At 51.1% G+C, this 12,151-nt stretch overlaps 1 protein-coding gene across 5 annotated transcripts; it reads right to left on the bottom strand.

Moving 5' to 3' along the window:
* Positions 1-1,140: 1,140 nt before the first annotated feature.
* Positions 1,141-10,734, bottom strand: LOC112060787 (phospholipase A2 inhibitor and Ly6/PLAUR domain-containing protein-like). 5 transcript variants are annotated; one of them, XM_065574356.1, is made up of 6 exons: positions 10,450-10,734; positions 7,936-8,130; positions 5,856-5,975; positions 3,514-3,672; positions 2,653-2,793; positions 1,141-1,884 (listed from the first exon to the last, which is right to left on the bottom strand). In XM_065574356.1, the coding sequence occupies exons 2-6, from the start codon at positions 7,991-7,993 to the stop codon at positions 1,370-1,372; spliced, it is 993 nt and encodes a 330-aa protein (XP_065430428.1). In that variant the 5' UTR covers positions 7,994-8,130; positions 10,450-10,734; the 3' UTR covers positions 1,141-1,369. The 5 variants fall into 5 exon arrangements, with proteins under 5 accessions (XP_065430428.1, XP_065430429.1, XP_065430430.1 ...); XM_065574357.1 differs by having other exon boundaries at positions 7,936-8,204; positions 10,515-10,734; XM_065574358.1 differs by having other exon boundaries at positions 10,515-10,734.
* Between the last annotated feature and the right edge of the window lie 1,417 nt (positions 10,735-12,151).

Raw genomic sequence — 12,151 nt, 5'->3', positions numbered from 1 at the left:
GGCCATATGAGGAGAGATTAATAAGACTGGGACTTTTCAGCTTGGAAAAGAGACGACCAAGAGGAGATATCATAGGGGTCTATAAAATCATGACTGGTGTGGAGAAAGTGAATAAGGAAGTGTTGTTTACTCCTCATAACACAAGAACTGGGGGCCACCAAATGAAATTAATAGGCAGCAGGTTTAAAACAAAAAAAGGAAGTACTTCTTCATACAACGCACAGTCAACCTGTGGAATTCTTTACCAGAGGATGTTGTGAAGGCCAAGACTATAACAGGGTTCAAACAAGAACTAGATAAGTTCATGGAGGTTAAGTCCATTAATGGCTGTTAGCCAGGATAGGCAGGAATAGTGGTCCCTAGCCTCTGTTTGCCAGAAGCTGGAAATGAGCGACGGGGGATGGATCACTTGATGAGTCTCTGTTCTGTTCATTCCCTCTGGGACACCTGGCACTGGCCACTGTCCGAAGACAAGACACTGGGCTAGATGGACCTTTGGTCTGTCCCAGTATGGCCGTTCTTACATTCTTATGCTCAAGTGTGGATAGCAGTGTGGCCATGTGCATGGCAGATGTGTGTCAGGACTCCCTGTGTGGAGCCCCACCGTGCCTCAGTTTCCCAAGTCCCACCGGGCTGTTGCACAAACCAAGTGATGAATGTCTGTGAGGCCCCCAGATCCTGTGGTGAGAACTCCACAGAGAGGCCCAGGAGGTGTCATTAATCGTTCAGGGAAGTGCGGGCTAGGAACAGCAGGTGGGAAATACGGCTGTGGTAATGCCCCAACGAGAAGGAAAAGACGTATTGACCGAGGCGGGGCTGCGGTGGAGAACGCACAGTGTGTGATTGTGGAATCAAAGGCTGTAGCACAATGCAAACGCGCCGGGGGATTGAATTAAGCTCACACTGGCACCGTGTGTTCTGGCATTTCCTAACTTCTCAGTGCTTGAGTGGGCAACCTCCATGGTGTGCTTGGGATGTAGATTTTTATTGCAGATTTTATATTTATACACACACGCACACGCACACGCACACACACAAAGCCAAGCAAATTCTTCTGTGGCTAATGCATCTGACGGCGCCCCAGTCTCATGCAGTCGGGCTCAGCAACGGGCAACCTGAACACAACACCACACCGGGGGCTTTTATTTCGTATCCTGATTTATTCGGTGAATTTGCTAATGCACAGAGAGATTCCAGCCAGCCGCGAGGTACCGGGACAGACGCACACCCATACGCTGGGCAGACCCTTGGCTATGCAGCGGCCCCTTTGCATCGCCCCGGCAGCGTGGAGGGGCCTCGGAGGGGGCAGCTGGGACTTCAGGCCTTTATTCACAGGCACCAGGTGCTGCGTGGGCCGTGCCGGGCGGGGTCAGGAGAGCAGCTTCACCAGCAGCAGTCCCGTCAGGCCAGGCAGGTAGAGGGCAAAGGAGAATTTCCCCAGAGCCGGGCTGGCCCCACTGCGGGTTGTTTGGGCGGGGAGGGCGGGTTTGGATGAGGTGGATGTTTTGGGTGGGGTACTGAGTTTGGTGGTGGTGGTGGTGGTTGTAGGGGTGGGTGTTTTCTGGATGGTGGTTGTTTTGTTTGTGGTAGTTGCGTTGGGGGTGGGGGTGGTTGTAGGGATGGTAGTGGTGGTGGTGGTAGTAGGAGTGGTGGTGGTGCTGGTGGTGGTATTAGCGGGGGTGTCATTTGTGGGAGGGGGGTTGGTGGTATTAGCGGAGGGGGTGGTTATGGGAGGGGGGCTGGTGGGTATTTTCTGTGCTGGAACAGTTTGCCCCCAAAAAAAGGAGAACGTGTAGGGTGTAGAAATCAGGTTGATTCCAGGTTTAATGGCCTGAGCAGACGCAGTAGCGCAGCCTTTCGCTTGAAATGGTGAACGAGATGAACCTGAGGGACGAAACCAGCCTGTTATTCGGCGCGGGCAGCTCTGGTTCCTTCTCTGCCCCCAGAACCTCTGTCTCCACCATCCAGTGGTTCCCACCTCTGCCTCCCGTTCCCACCCGCCCGGTGCTCTCCCTGCTCTCGCTGTAACCGGCCACGGCAGGGCGGGCGTATGGTCCCCTCTTGTCTCCCCCAAACCACTTTCTGCAGCTCCACAAGAAACTGAAGCTGGAGTTTGGGACCCAGCTGATCGCCGGGGGCGGCTCCTTCCCCAGCGCCCGGCCCCCCAGGGAACACGCCCGGCTCTCACCGTCCCCGGCAGCCCCAACCGCTCGGTTCAGTTATTTTATAAACACCCCAAAGCGCTGGGAGTCCTGGACACACACTGAGAACAGGAGCTTCCGCACTGAGCAATAGCTTAGCCACGTTAAACATACAGGGGGTGGGGTCTAGTGGTTAGAGCAGTGGGGCTGGGATCCAGGACTCCTGGGTTCTCTCCCAGCTCTGCATCATTGACATAACAACCCTTCTCATAGCAAGATACCATGTTGTATAACTCCAGGACCAGGGCGGCATCACTGAGATGGGGGAACTGGTGAGGAAGGGGAAATTTCCAAGTTCCTCTCTCCTTCTCTCCTGCCAAAAAACCCTCTTGGATGCCCCCAACCGGCCGAGGGCCCAGCATAGACTGTAGTTTTCACCAGTCTCGGGGGAGTTCCTGGGGTGTGAGATTCCCGGGGTAGCTCCCGCACTGCCCCAGCTGGCAGACTTTACCTTTCACTAGGTGCCCAGTGAAATCGATGCAATAGGTCTCGTCCCCGGTACAAGGGGTGACTGAGTTGTTGCAGAGAGCGAAGTTCAGAGCGAAGCAGGTTGGGCACTGCAGCCCATTCTCGGTGGTGCTCCCTGTGGGCACTGAGAACCGAGAGAGAGATAGAGACGGTCACAGGGTGGGTTAAACCTCGTTCAATCTGGCGGATGTGCCCTGCATTGCCTGAGCAGGTGAAGGCCCCACCCCCAGCCCCATGGCATTTCTGTCTGTCTGTCTGTGACACGACTATCTGTGAACACTGCAGCCAATCAGTCCCAGACCCCGGCGAGTTTGAAGGTGGAGCCTGACAGGTTCAGGGAGGTTTAGATTTGAGCCTCTTCCAGCTGCTGCCCCCTCTCGCGTGCAGCCCTCGCCCGTCTGATTTCACATGGGCCCCGACTGTTCCACCCCCTGGTTTGGAGACCCGCCAACTATGGGCATTTCAATGGCGACAGAAATGACATTCGAGTGAATGGACGTTGGGGGCAGTAAAGGGGAGAAATGGGAAATAATACACTTGTGCCGGGGCTTGTGCACATGAACCATTCGACTGTGGCAAGGGGGCCGGGATGTAAGGATCTACCAGGTGTGAATCGACCCTGCACCAGCCTGCCACGGCCTAGCTGGCCACGTGCACCCTGCTGACGCACTTGAACCATTCATTAATGTGCTTTGAGCTAGTGCCCTTCCAAAGCGCCCGAACGGTCACGGGCATCGGCAGGGGGCACACGAGGAGCTGGATTCACAGCCCAGCTCAGCACCGTCTCACTGTTCATGTCGACAAGCCATTAAAGAGGGACGGTAAAAACACACTCATAACTTACCTCCAAGTACAGCCGAGTTACAGTTATCTGTGTTGTTGCACCATGTGGTGTTGATCCTCACATACTTGCCATTCCCAACAGTGAAGGAGATGGGGAGTTTGATGTCACTCTTATAGTTACTCAGACACTGTTTGTAGAAGTTCGTGTTCTGTGTCCCATCTTTGTTAAAGACAGAAAACCAAAAAGGAAAATGAGAGGCTGGGAGGGGACCCTCGAGTAACAGCAGGGAGGTTATTTTACCTCCATATTTGGCCCTGGGGCGATGCTGCTGGGATCCTGTGTCTAGTTCTTGGACCCACAATTCAGGAAGATAAAGAGGAACCCGGGTCTAAACTCCACCCCAAATTGCAGCAGCTAACCTGAGGTTAAAGGGTTTTCTGGGTGGATAGTAGGGGGAGGTGTGGGGATTAGGGCTCGAACTCGGGTGACAGCCCACATTAACTGCAGTGAAGACTGTAGCAGGGCAGTAACCCTGCTCCTGCCCTGACGGACTTAAAACAGCTCTGGGAAGGGCTGTGGTGGGGAACCAGTAAGAATAGGCTGATTGGGGGAAATAGCCACAGGTGGGGCCACACCCTATAAAAGGCTGTGGGGCAGGAGCTCGGGCAGATTCTCTCTAGCTCGCAAGAGAGAAGGGGCCTGGCTGCTAGCGAGCTGAATAGGGTGCCTGAGTGGAGCAGGGCTGGGGAAAGGCCAGAGGGGCTGGGGAATCCCAGCCTGGCAACCCCCCAGGCTGCAGGCCTTGAGAAGGGCCTAAGGGAGGCACTGGGGCTACAGAGGTGCAGTCTGAGGGTTAGGCAAGGGCAGCGGGTCCAAACGCCCCTTGCCTATGATGAGTGGCGTTTATACTGCAGTCTGCCCCAGGGAACGGGGGCTCCTTGATGACTGGCAGTGGCCATAGACTGAGGCGAGGTGGGGATACAAGGTTGGGGGTTCCCCAGGAAGGGGAGACCCAGAGAGCTGTGTGGGTACTGCTAGGGCAGAACCCCAGGGAAAAGGGGCACCGGGGTCCGGGAGGGTCACAGGGGCCAGCGATAGGCGAGACACAGGCCTGCAGAGGGCGCTCCGGAGCTGGAGAGCTAATTCACAGGACGACCAGCAGGAGGCGCCACGCTGGTGAGTCGCCGCTCGCTACAAAGACACCCTGAGTGGGTGGAAGTTTTAATAAACCCATTTGTGACTGTGCTGGGAACATTTCCTGAGTGTGGTGAGAGGCAGGTGGGCACGTATGGGGACAGATAGATAGATAGATAGATAGAGGGGGTGGATGGGGATGGATGGATAGATAGAGGGGGTGGACGGGGATAGATAGAGAAGCAGGTAGGTAGGTAGGTAGATAGAGGGGTGGATGGGGATGGATGGATAGATAGATAGATAGATAGATAGATGGATAGAGGGGGTGGATGGGGATAGATAGAGAAGCAGGTAGGTAGGTAGGTAGATAGAGGGGGTGGGTGGAGATGGATGGATAGATAGAGAAGCAGGTAGGTAGGTAGGTAGATAGAGGGGGTGGGTGGAGATGGATGGATAGATAGAGAAGCAGGTAGGTAGGTAGGTAGATAGAGGGGGTCGGTGGGGATGGATGGATAGATAGAGAAGCAGGTAGGTAGGTAGGTAGATAATGCCAGACCACGTTAAAGCTGATGTTGTGCTTTGCATCCTTCTTACAAGGTAAGTGGAAGGAGCCATTTACTCTCTTTTAATTCAGTGGGAGGATGAACAAAGCCAGGTCTGTAACTCAGATTTTCGATTCCAAACGTTGCGAAATGAAGGGAACTAGCAAGATCCGCTGGCGTGAGAACCTCCGGGAGTTGAACATGGAGACGGTTTGGAATCTCTTTAAGTCAAACGGGCAGAAACTATCTTGAATTTGCATCCCAAGCAAGGGGAGAACCGTGTAAGTCGGAGCTCCAGCCCTGAGCAGGTGACTAACAGCTTCAGACAGGACATTGGGAGCCCGGCAGTGTCCAAGGGATCTCAGCACCAATTTCCTTTTTTAACACGATTCAGAACGGGCATTTCCACCCAAAGCAGCTTCGCTTGTCGCAGCGCAGCCATCCATTGTGGGGATAAAGCTCAAGGGGTGAGATCCTGACCCCACTGAAGTCAATGGGAGATTTACAACTGACTCCAATGGGGCCAGGATTTGGAACCTCCGAGTCTTCCAGTCGCTACGTAAGACACCGTAACGTTGCCAGAATAAATGACGTGTCGAGCCCAGACTGTGTTCTGTGCCGGGTGAATGTGCTTTGTCGATGGACTGTTTGGGGTTGGCCTTAGCGATGAAGATGGTGACAGACTGCAGGGTAGGATGTGCCTCGGTTGACGGCAATGTCACCTACCCAATGTAATATCTTCTGCCCGGGAGAGGCAGCCACCAGTAGCCTTGTTGTCGTCGCATGTTCCTAGAACAAAATCGCAGGTCTCCGTTTGACCAAAGCACGTGCCACATTTTAGGAGTTCTGTTGAAAAAAGAACAAGTGTTTCCTTATTACTGTGGGGTAACAGTGTCACCTCTGACATCCCTCAGCCCCAGTCTTCATCATCTGCCCCAAACAAGCCGAGGGGCTAAGGGACCCGATTTCCTCCCGGACACTCAGCTATTGCACAATTTCAGCCCCTGGGCCAGCAGTACCAGGGGGTCAGACTGGAGACGGGTGAAGGGTACTTCTCCCAAGCTCCACCCACAAAATAAACTCCACCCACCCCAGATGTCCCATTGTGCAGGTATTCACAGTACTGGAGAGTTGCTCTCTTCGTCCAGGGCTCCTGGCAGCCCCCCATGGTCCTAACAAACTCCTTGCATGCCCCTCCCACCCTGTTCTATTTCTGGGATGCCATGCAACCCCCTCCACCCCCTACCTCATGCCAGGGGCTCTGTGTGCCCCCCATTTCCCCAACCCCCATATCAGGGCTGGGGGGGAGGGGCTGATGGACTGGAAGATGTCAATGGTGCCACCAACCAATTCTTTGATCTACCCAGAGTTACAGAGGGGGCTGAAGGTCTGGCTGGGCTGGCCAGATGCCAACAGTTCTGTGTGTCCCCGATTTCCCTCTTCCAGTTTTCTGATTTCCCCCAAAGTCGATAGGGTTCTGCCCAGTCATGTCTAGAACATCCCCTGAAATTTGGGGGTTGATGGGACACAGTGTTCAAAAGTTATTTGGTTGCACAGAAATAAGGAAATGCCATTGAGTTGAGTGCAGCCAGGTTCTCTGGGCTGCCACGTCACCGGCAGAGGGGTCTGACAAAAAGGTTTGGGGTGCAGGAGCCAGCTGTCTTGGCCCCTAGCCTTGTGGGGATTGCTCCCCACTTGGAAGGCTCTCCACTGGACTGGTCCCCCAGGTTTAGAGCCCAGTTACACGGTCCTGTGCGTAAGGTAAAGCCAACTTAGCACCCATCCCTCTGGATCAGCCCAGCCGTTCGCAATCTGTGGGGAATGGGAAGATGGAAATTGCCAAGCAAAAAACAGAACAAAAGGACATTGTCCCTTGTTCCCCAAATTACCATTGATACAAGTGGCATTAACGACAGCGTGTGGACATGCACAGACCTCTTGGGGACATGTAAGTGGAGAATCTCTGCCCTTCAGTCCTTATGTACAGCGCCCTGCACACAAGCTGTGTAAGTAAAGCCGCTTCGCAACTTTTCTTTGCCATCCAGCCCATATCTGATGGTTGAGCTAGAGCCAATCTTTTAGAAGGACGTCCAATCCCAATGTACAGAGTCCAAGGGATGGAGAATCCACCCTGCCCCTTGAGATGCTGCTGCCAGGGTTAATTCCACCTTGGACTGGTCTAAATTCAGCTCCCAGCCATGAGATCTCATTCTGCCTCTGTTTGCTCGGTTGGAGAGCCCTCTGCTACCGGACATTGTAGGCCTGATTCCAGGTTACACTCAATCCCCAAGCAGTGTCATTTAGTCCTATATTTAGTCCCCTTTATGCTGCCAAAGCAGTGCAGAAGGGCCTGCATGGGAATAAGAATTCAGGGCAGTATCCGGTCATGGTGCCCCTCAGGCCTGGTCTACACTAACCAGGGTGATCTAGATACACTGCTCAGGGGGGTTGAAAAGTCCACACCCTGAGCACCGCAGCTCGGCCGATCTAACCCCTGGAGTAGGTGCAGGTTGACAGGCGAATCCTTCCCTCGGCCTGGCTACCGGCTCAGGGAGGTGAGTTCCTGTAGAAACGGAAAACCCCCATCCATTGGGATAGGCTGTGGATTCAGTACAGGCCTCTGCCTGCCAAGCTACCGCACTATGGCTAAATTACTACAATAGCTGTAGTGTAGACAAGGCTCTGTACCCCACACAGAGCTAATCCCCCTCCCTGCACATGCTGGATGTTCCCCTGACTGGGGATCCATGGGGTGTAAAGGGTCCAAGTCCAGGGGGGTTACATGGCCACAGCAGCGATGACTCACCTTGTGCACTCGTTGTAGCTAGGAGAGCAGGGAGAAGGCAGAGGATGTAGGAAACCATCCTGGTGCTGGGAGGCGCACGGGGCTGCGCTCGGAGCTGAACAGAGCTTCTCACGGCTGACACGGAGAGCTCCGCCGGGGGGGAGGAGGAGAGAGTCAAGACCGAAATGAGGATTGAAAGGGAATTCCAGCCGAGATCTGGGGGGGAAAGCACCAGGGATCAGAGCTGCACAAATAACCAATTTTTTGGTTCACTGGCACTTCCAAAAGATCTGGAAATAAAAACAGATTTCGGTTGAACCAAAATTCTCATCCGACTGAAAAGCCGAATAAAAAATGGTTTTCATTCGTTTTCAGGCATTTAAAAACATTCTTAAAATGGTTTAAATATAAATGTTGCCGTCAATTTTGAGATGACATTTTGAGTTGAAAAAAATCAAAACGTTTAAGTCTGGAATTGTGAAGACAAAACATTTCCATTGTTTCAGGATTTTTTTTTCTAGGATTTGTTTTTGCTGCTGCAGCAATGTGACGAAATTGACACAAATTCGCGAAATGTTTCAGTTGCCGCAAACCTGCATTTTTGGGTGGAGAAAAGTTTTGGTGATTAAATTTCTCTCAGCTCCCACATGCCACAAACATGCCTAGAAATAACAGAGTGGGAACCCCAGGGTAGAGCCCGGCGTGGGACTATTTTTTTCATCCCATTCCTACCCACTCCCGCATTGTTTCTTGCATTTTTATTCCTTTCACACCCACAAAAACCTTAGATCTACAAATCCCACAAGAGAGACAAATTCCCTCATGATACTTTAAAACATAGAAAAAAGGTTTGGTTGATATACGATATATACATAAGCAGAAGTCAGACACAATTGTTTCTACTAAAAGTATAAAACAAATCTTGTTTAAACCACATACAAAATACTTTAACTCCTGTTATAATACATCAAACCTCTTTCTAGCCCTCGCTTAAATTTAAGGGTAAAAACCTTTATTTTTAAAAAACCAACTTGCTTTATATTGTTGCAATTCTATTGATGACAAGCTGCTGTCACGTGTTTTCCCGCATATTACCGCAGTCGGCTTTCTTTGCCCACCCAATCCCCCCTACAACAAAGTACTTTTACCCGCTCCCGCTATTATGGCAGCGGGTCCCGTGGGATCCCAGTCCCGCTGCAGGGCTCTAGCCTGGCCCAGTTTTCACTCCCTCGTCCTTATTGGCTCCAGGTCTGCACCGTCCCTTCTGACATGGGGCGACCGGCGCTGCCTGTGGGGCGCCAGGGTCAGAGCATCCTGCTCATCTGCAGAGGGGCACTACAGTGTTTTCCACATTATCTCCACCCCCTTGGGCAGCCCAACGGCTTCTTCGCTTCTCTCTTCTGCAGCTGCACAGCGAGCTGAGGTGTCCATTGATCTTCCTACGGGGACGCTCTGGTCCCTTCCCTGGATCAGCCCGGTTCAGTTAGAACCTGTCAGGTCTAGGCGTGCTACAAACCCCCGACCTCCCCATGTGTGTTACTTTGCATGGATCAAAACTCAGCTTCATCTGCCATCGTGTTGCCCATTGACCCAGCTCCATTCGATCTCGCTGAAGTTCCTGACTAAACACAATAAGTTGCCTCTTCTGCAGATTTCATCACCCCCTCGCTCACCCCCCTTGCAGATCCTTTGAGTACCTTGAACACTGGGTCTAGGATAGAGTTTGGAGGCCTCCACTTTTAAGCTTTTGCCATCACACAAAATTCCCATGAATTCCAGCTCTGTTTTCTAGAGACACAAGGTGGGGGAAGAGACGAGCTTCCGAGTGACACAGAGCTCTTCTGCGGGTCAGCGGAGCTCGAGAGCTTGTCTCTCCCCAGCAGAAGCTGGTCCAATAAAAGCTTTTCCCTCACCTACCTTGTCTCTCTAATATCCTGGGACCCACACGGCTACAACAAGGCTGCAAACTCCTCTGTTCTCTGGCTGTTGTCCTGTTTCTGTTCCATGACACTCTCTTGCCTCCCGCCCCAGGGCTGCTTCGATTCCGTACTGCCCTACGGCGAGGGAGTTTGCTGAAGGCTTTTTGAAAGTCCAAATCAAGTACGTCGACTGGTTCTTCTCTTCTTCCTAAGAAGCAGCCGAAGGGAGTCTGAGACCCAACTCCCAGTGGTTTCAGCTGACACTGGCCCCCTCGCTGCTGGTTTTGCCTTTGAAAATCTCCCTATTTGGTTCACACACCATTCCATGAGTGGGGCTTCTTTTCCTTTGCACAAACTGAGTCGCTCTATCCCTGCTCTATCATCATCGTGGGGTTTTACGATGGGAGCTTGCATTTGAAATATATCTCCAGCCTTTATGCCGGTGGTTCTCAGCCAGGGGTACGTGTACCCCTGGGGGTACACAAAGGTCTTCGGGTACATCAACTCATCTAGATATTTGCCTAGTTTTACAACAGACATCTCCAGCCTTTACGCACTTTTCAGCAGATCATGAAAGATTACAAACAATAATTTAACACGACTTAAAAACTCTTACCTTCAATTGCAAAATAGTTCCGTTAATTCTCCAATTTCTCTGTAAAACCGAAGAGATGCACTAACCTGTCTAGCATGGCCCCTTTCTGCTCTATCTAGGCCAAAGACAGAATCGGATTCATATATACCTTGGGCGTCACAGTGAATGATTTACTGAAATGTAACATGTTATACGACCCTCATACCTGGACACTCCCTCTTTAAATATAATTCAGATTGACTCTTTCCTAACCCATCAGCTTGTGTTTTATAGAACTTGTCCCATCCAGTCTGCTGGTTCGTGCAACAGAGATAAGAGGTGATACTCAGCTTAGTCACAAGGGTAGAGGCGTGACTGTTTGCACATTAGAGGTGTTTAGCCAGATCGGCAAGTGCTGTAAATCACACAACAATGGCCAATTGAAAGTAGCCAGGGATCTGGCCCCATTGACTAATGGGTCTAGGGCCAATTGACACCAGTCCGGGATCTGGTTCCATTAACTCTAATGGAGCAATGGCCGATTGACAACAAATGGGGGTCCAGTGAAACTATCCCAAGGGAACTAAGGTTGGCCATGGGGTTAGTTCCATTACGACAGCTCCTCTTCCACTCCCAGAACAGGTTGCTAAATTCCTTGTCATTAAATTGTGTAAACATTCATCGGTGACACATTTTCTTCCTCACTCCATGTCAAGGGCATTGCAGCAAAATGAGTCTCACACGCATGACGTCGCACCCAGCTGGGGGAATTTAGTTATAGAATAACTGAGCGGAGAAGAGCGTTTCGGCCTTGGTTGTATTTCAGGCTGTTTTCCTCCTTGAGGTTGTCGAGTTGGGTAGGGGGCTTCCAGACGGAATCCAGGTTTTAGGATCTCCAGGAATCTAAAGAGAGAGAGTGGTTTGTGATTAACTGATGAAAAGTGTGATGGAAAATCTGGGGATTATTTATATCCATGTATTAAAGACAGTTGGCAGTTTTTCAAGGAGACGTTATTAAGGGCACAAGAGCAAACTATCCCACTGTGTAGGAAGGATGGCAAGAGACCACTCTGGCTAAACCAGGAGATCTTCAATGATCTGAAACTCAAAAAAGAGTCGTAGTGGAAACTAAGTCAGATTATGAAGGATTAATATAAACACACAACACAAGCATGTCAGGACAAAGTTAGAAAGGCCAAGGCACAAAACGAGATTAAACTAGCTAGAGACAGAAAGGGTAAGAAGAAAACCTTCTACAAATACATTAGAAGGAAGATGAAAACCAAGGACGGGGTAGGCGCATTACTCAGTGAAGGGGGGAAAGACAATAACGGACAATGGAAATAGCAGAGGTGCTAAATGACTTCATTATTTCAGTTTTCACCAGAAGGTTAGTAGCAATCAGACGTCTTATGTAGTGAACACCAGTGAAAATGAGGTAGGATCTGAGGCTAAAATAGAAAAAGAACAGGTTAAAAATTGCGTAGACAAGTTAAATGTCTTCAAGTCAACAGGGCCTGATGAAATACATCCTAGAATACTCCAGGAGCTGACTGAGGAGATATCTGAGCCATTAGCGATTATCTCTGAAAAGTCATGGAAGACAGGAGATTTTCCAGAAGACTGGAAAAGGGCAAATCTAGTGCCAGTCTATAAAAAGTGAAATAAGGACGACCCAGGGAATTACGGACCAGTCAACTTAACATCTGTACCCGGAAAGATAACGGAACAAATAATCAAGCAA

This window comes from Chrysemys picta, chromosome 20 (genome assembly GCF_011386835.1).
Source record: "Chrysemys picta bellii isolate R12L10 chromosome 20, ASM1138683v2, whole genome shotgun sequence".
In the NCBI taxonomy this organism is placed as follows: Eukaryota; Metazoa; Chordata; order Testudines; family Emydidae; genus Chrysemys; species Chrysemys picta.
Note: the sequence above shows the minus strand (reverse complement) of the source record. Positions and strands in the feature narration are given on the sequence as shown.

Excerpts from the sequence above, each read along its gene's own strand:
- LOC112060787 (XM_065574356.1), bottom strand. The coding sequence starts at position 7,993 with ATGGTTTCCTACATCCTCTGCCTTCTCCCTGCTCTCCTAGCTACAACG. Across the intron at positions 5,976-7,935 it reads AGCTACAACGAGTGCACAAG|AACTCCTAAAATGTGGCACG; the intron begins GTGAGTCATCGC and ends TTTTTTCAACAG. Across the intron at positions 2,794-3,513 it reads TAACTCGGCTGTACTTGGAG|TGCCCACAGGGAGCACCACC; the intron begins GTAAGTTATGAG and ends CTCGGTTCTCAG.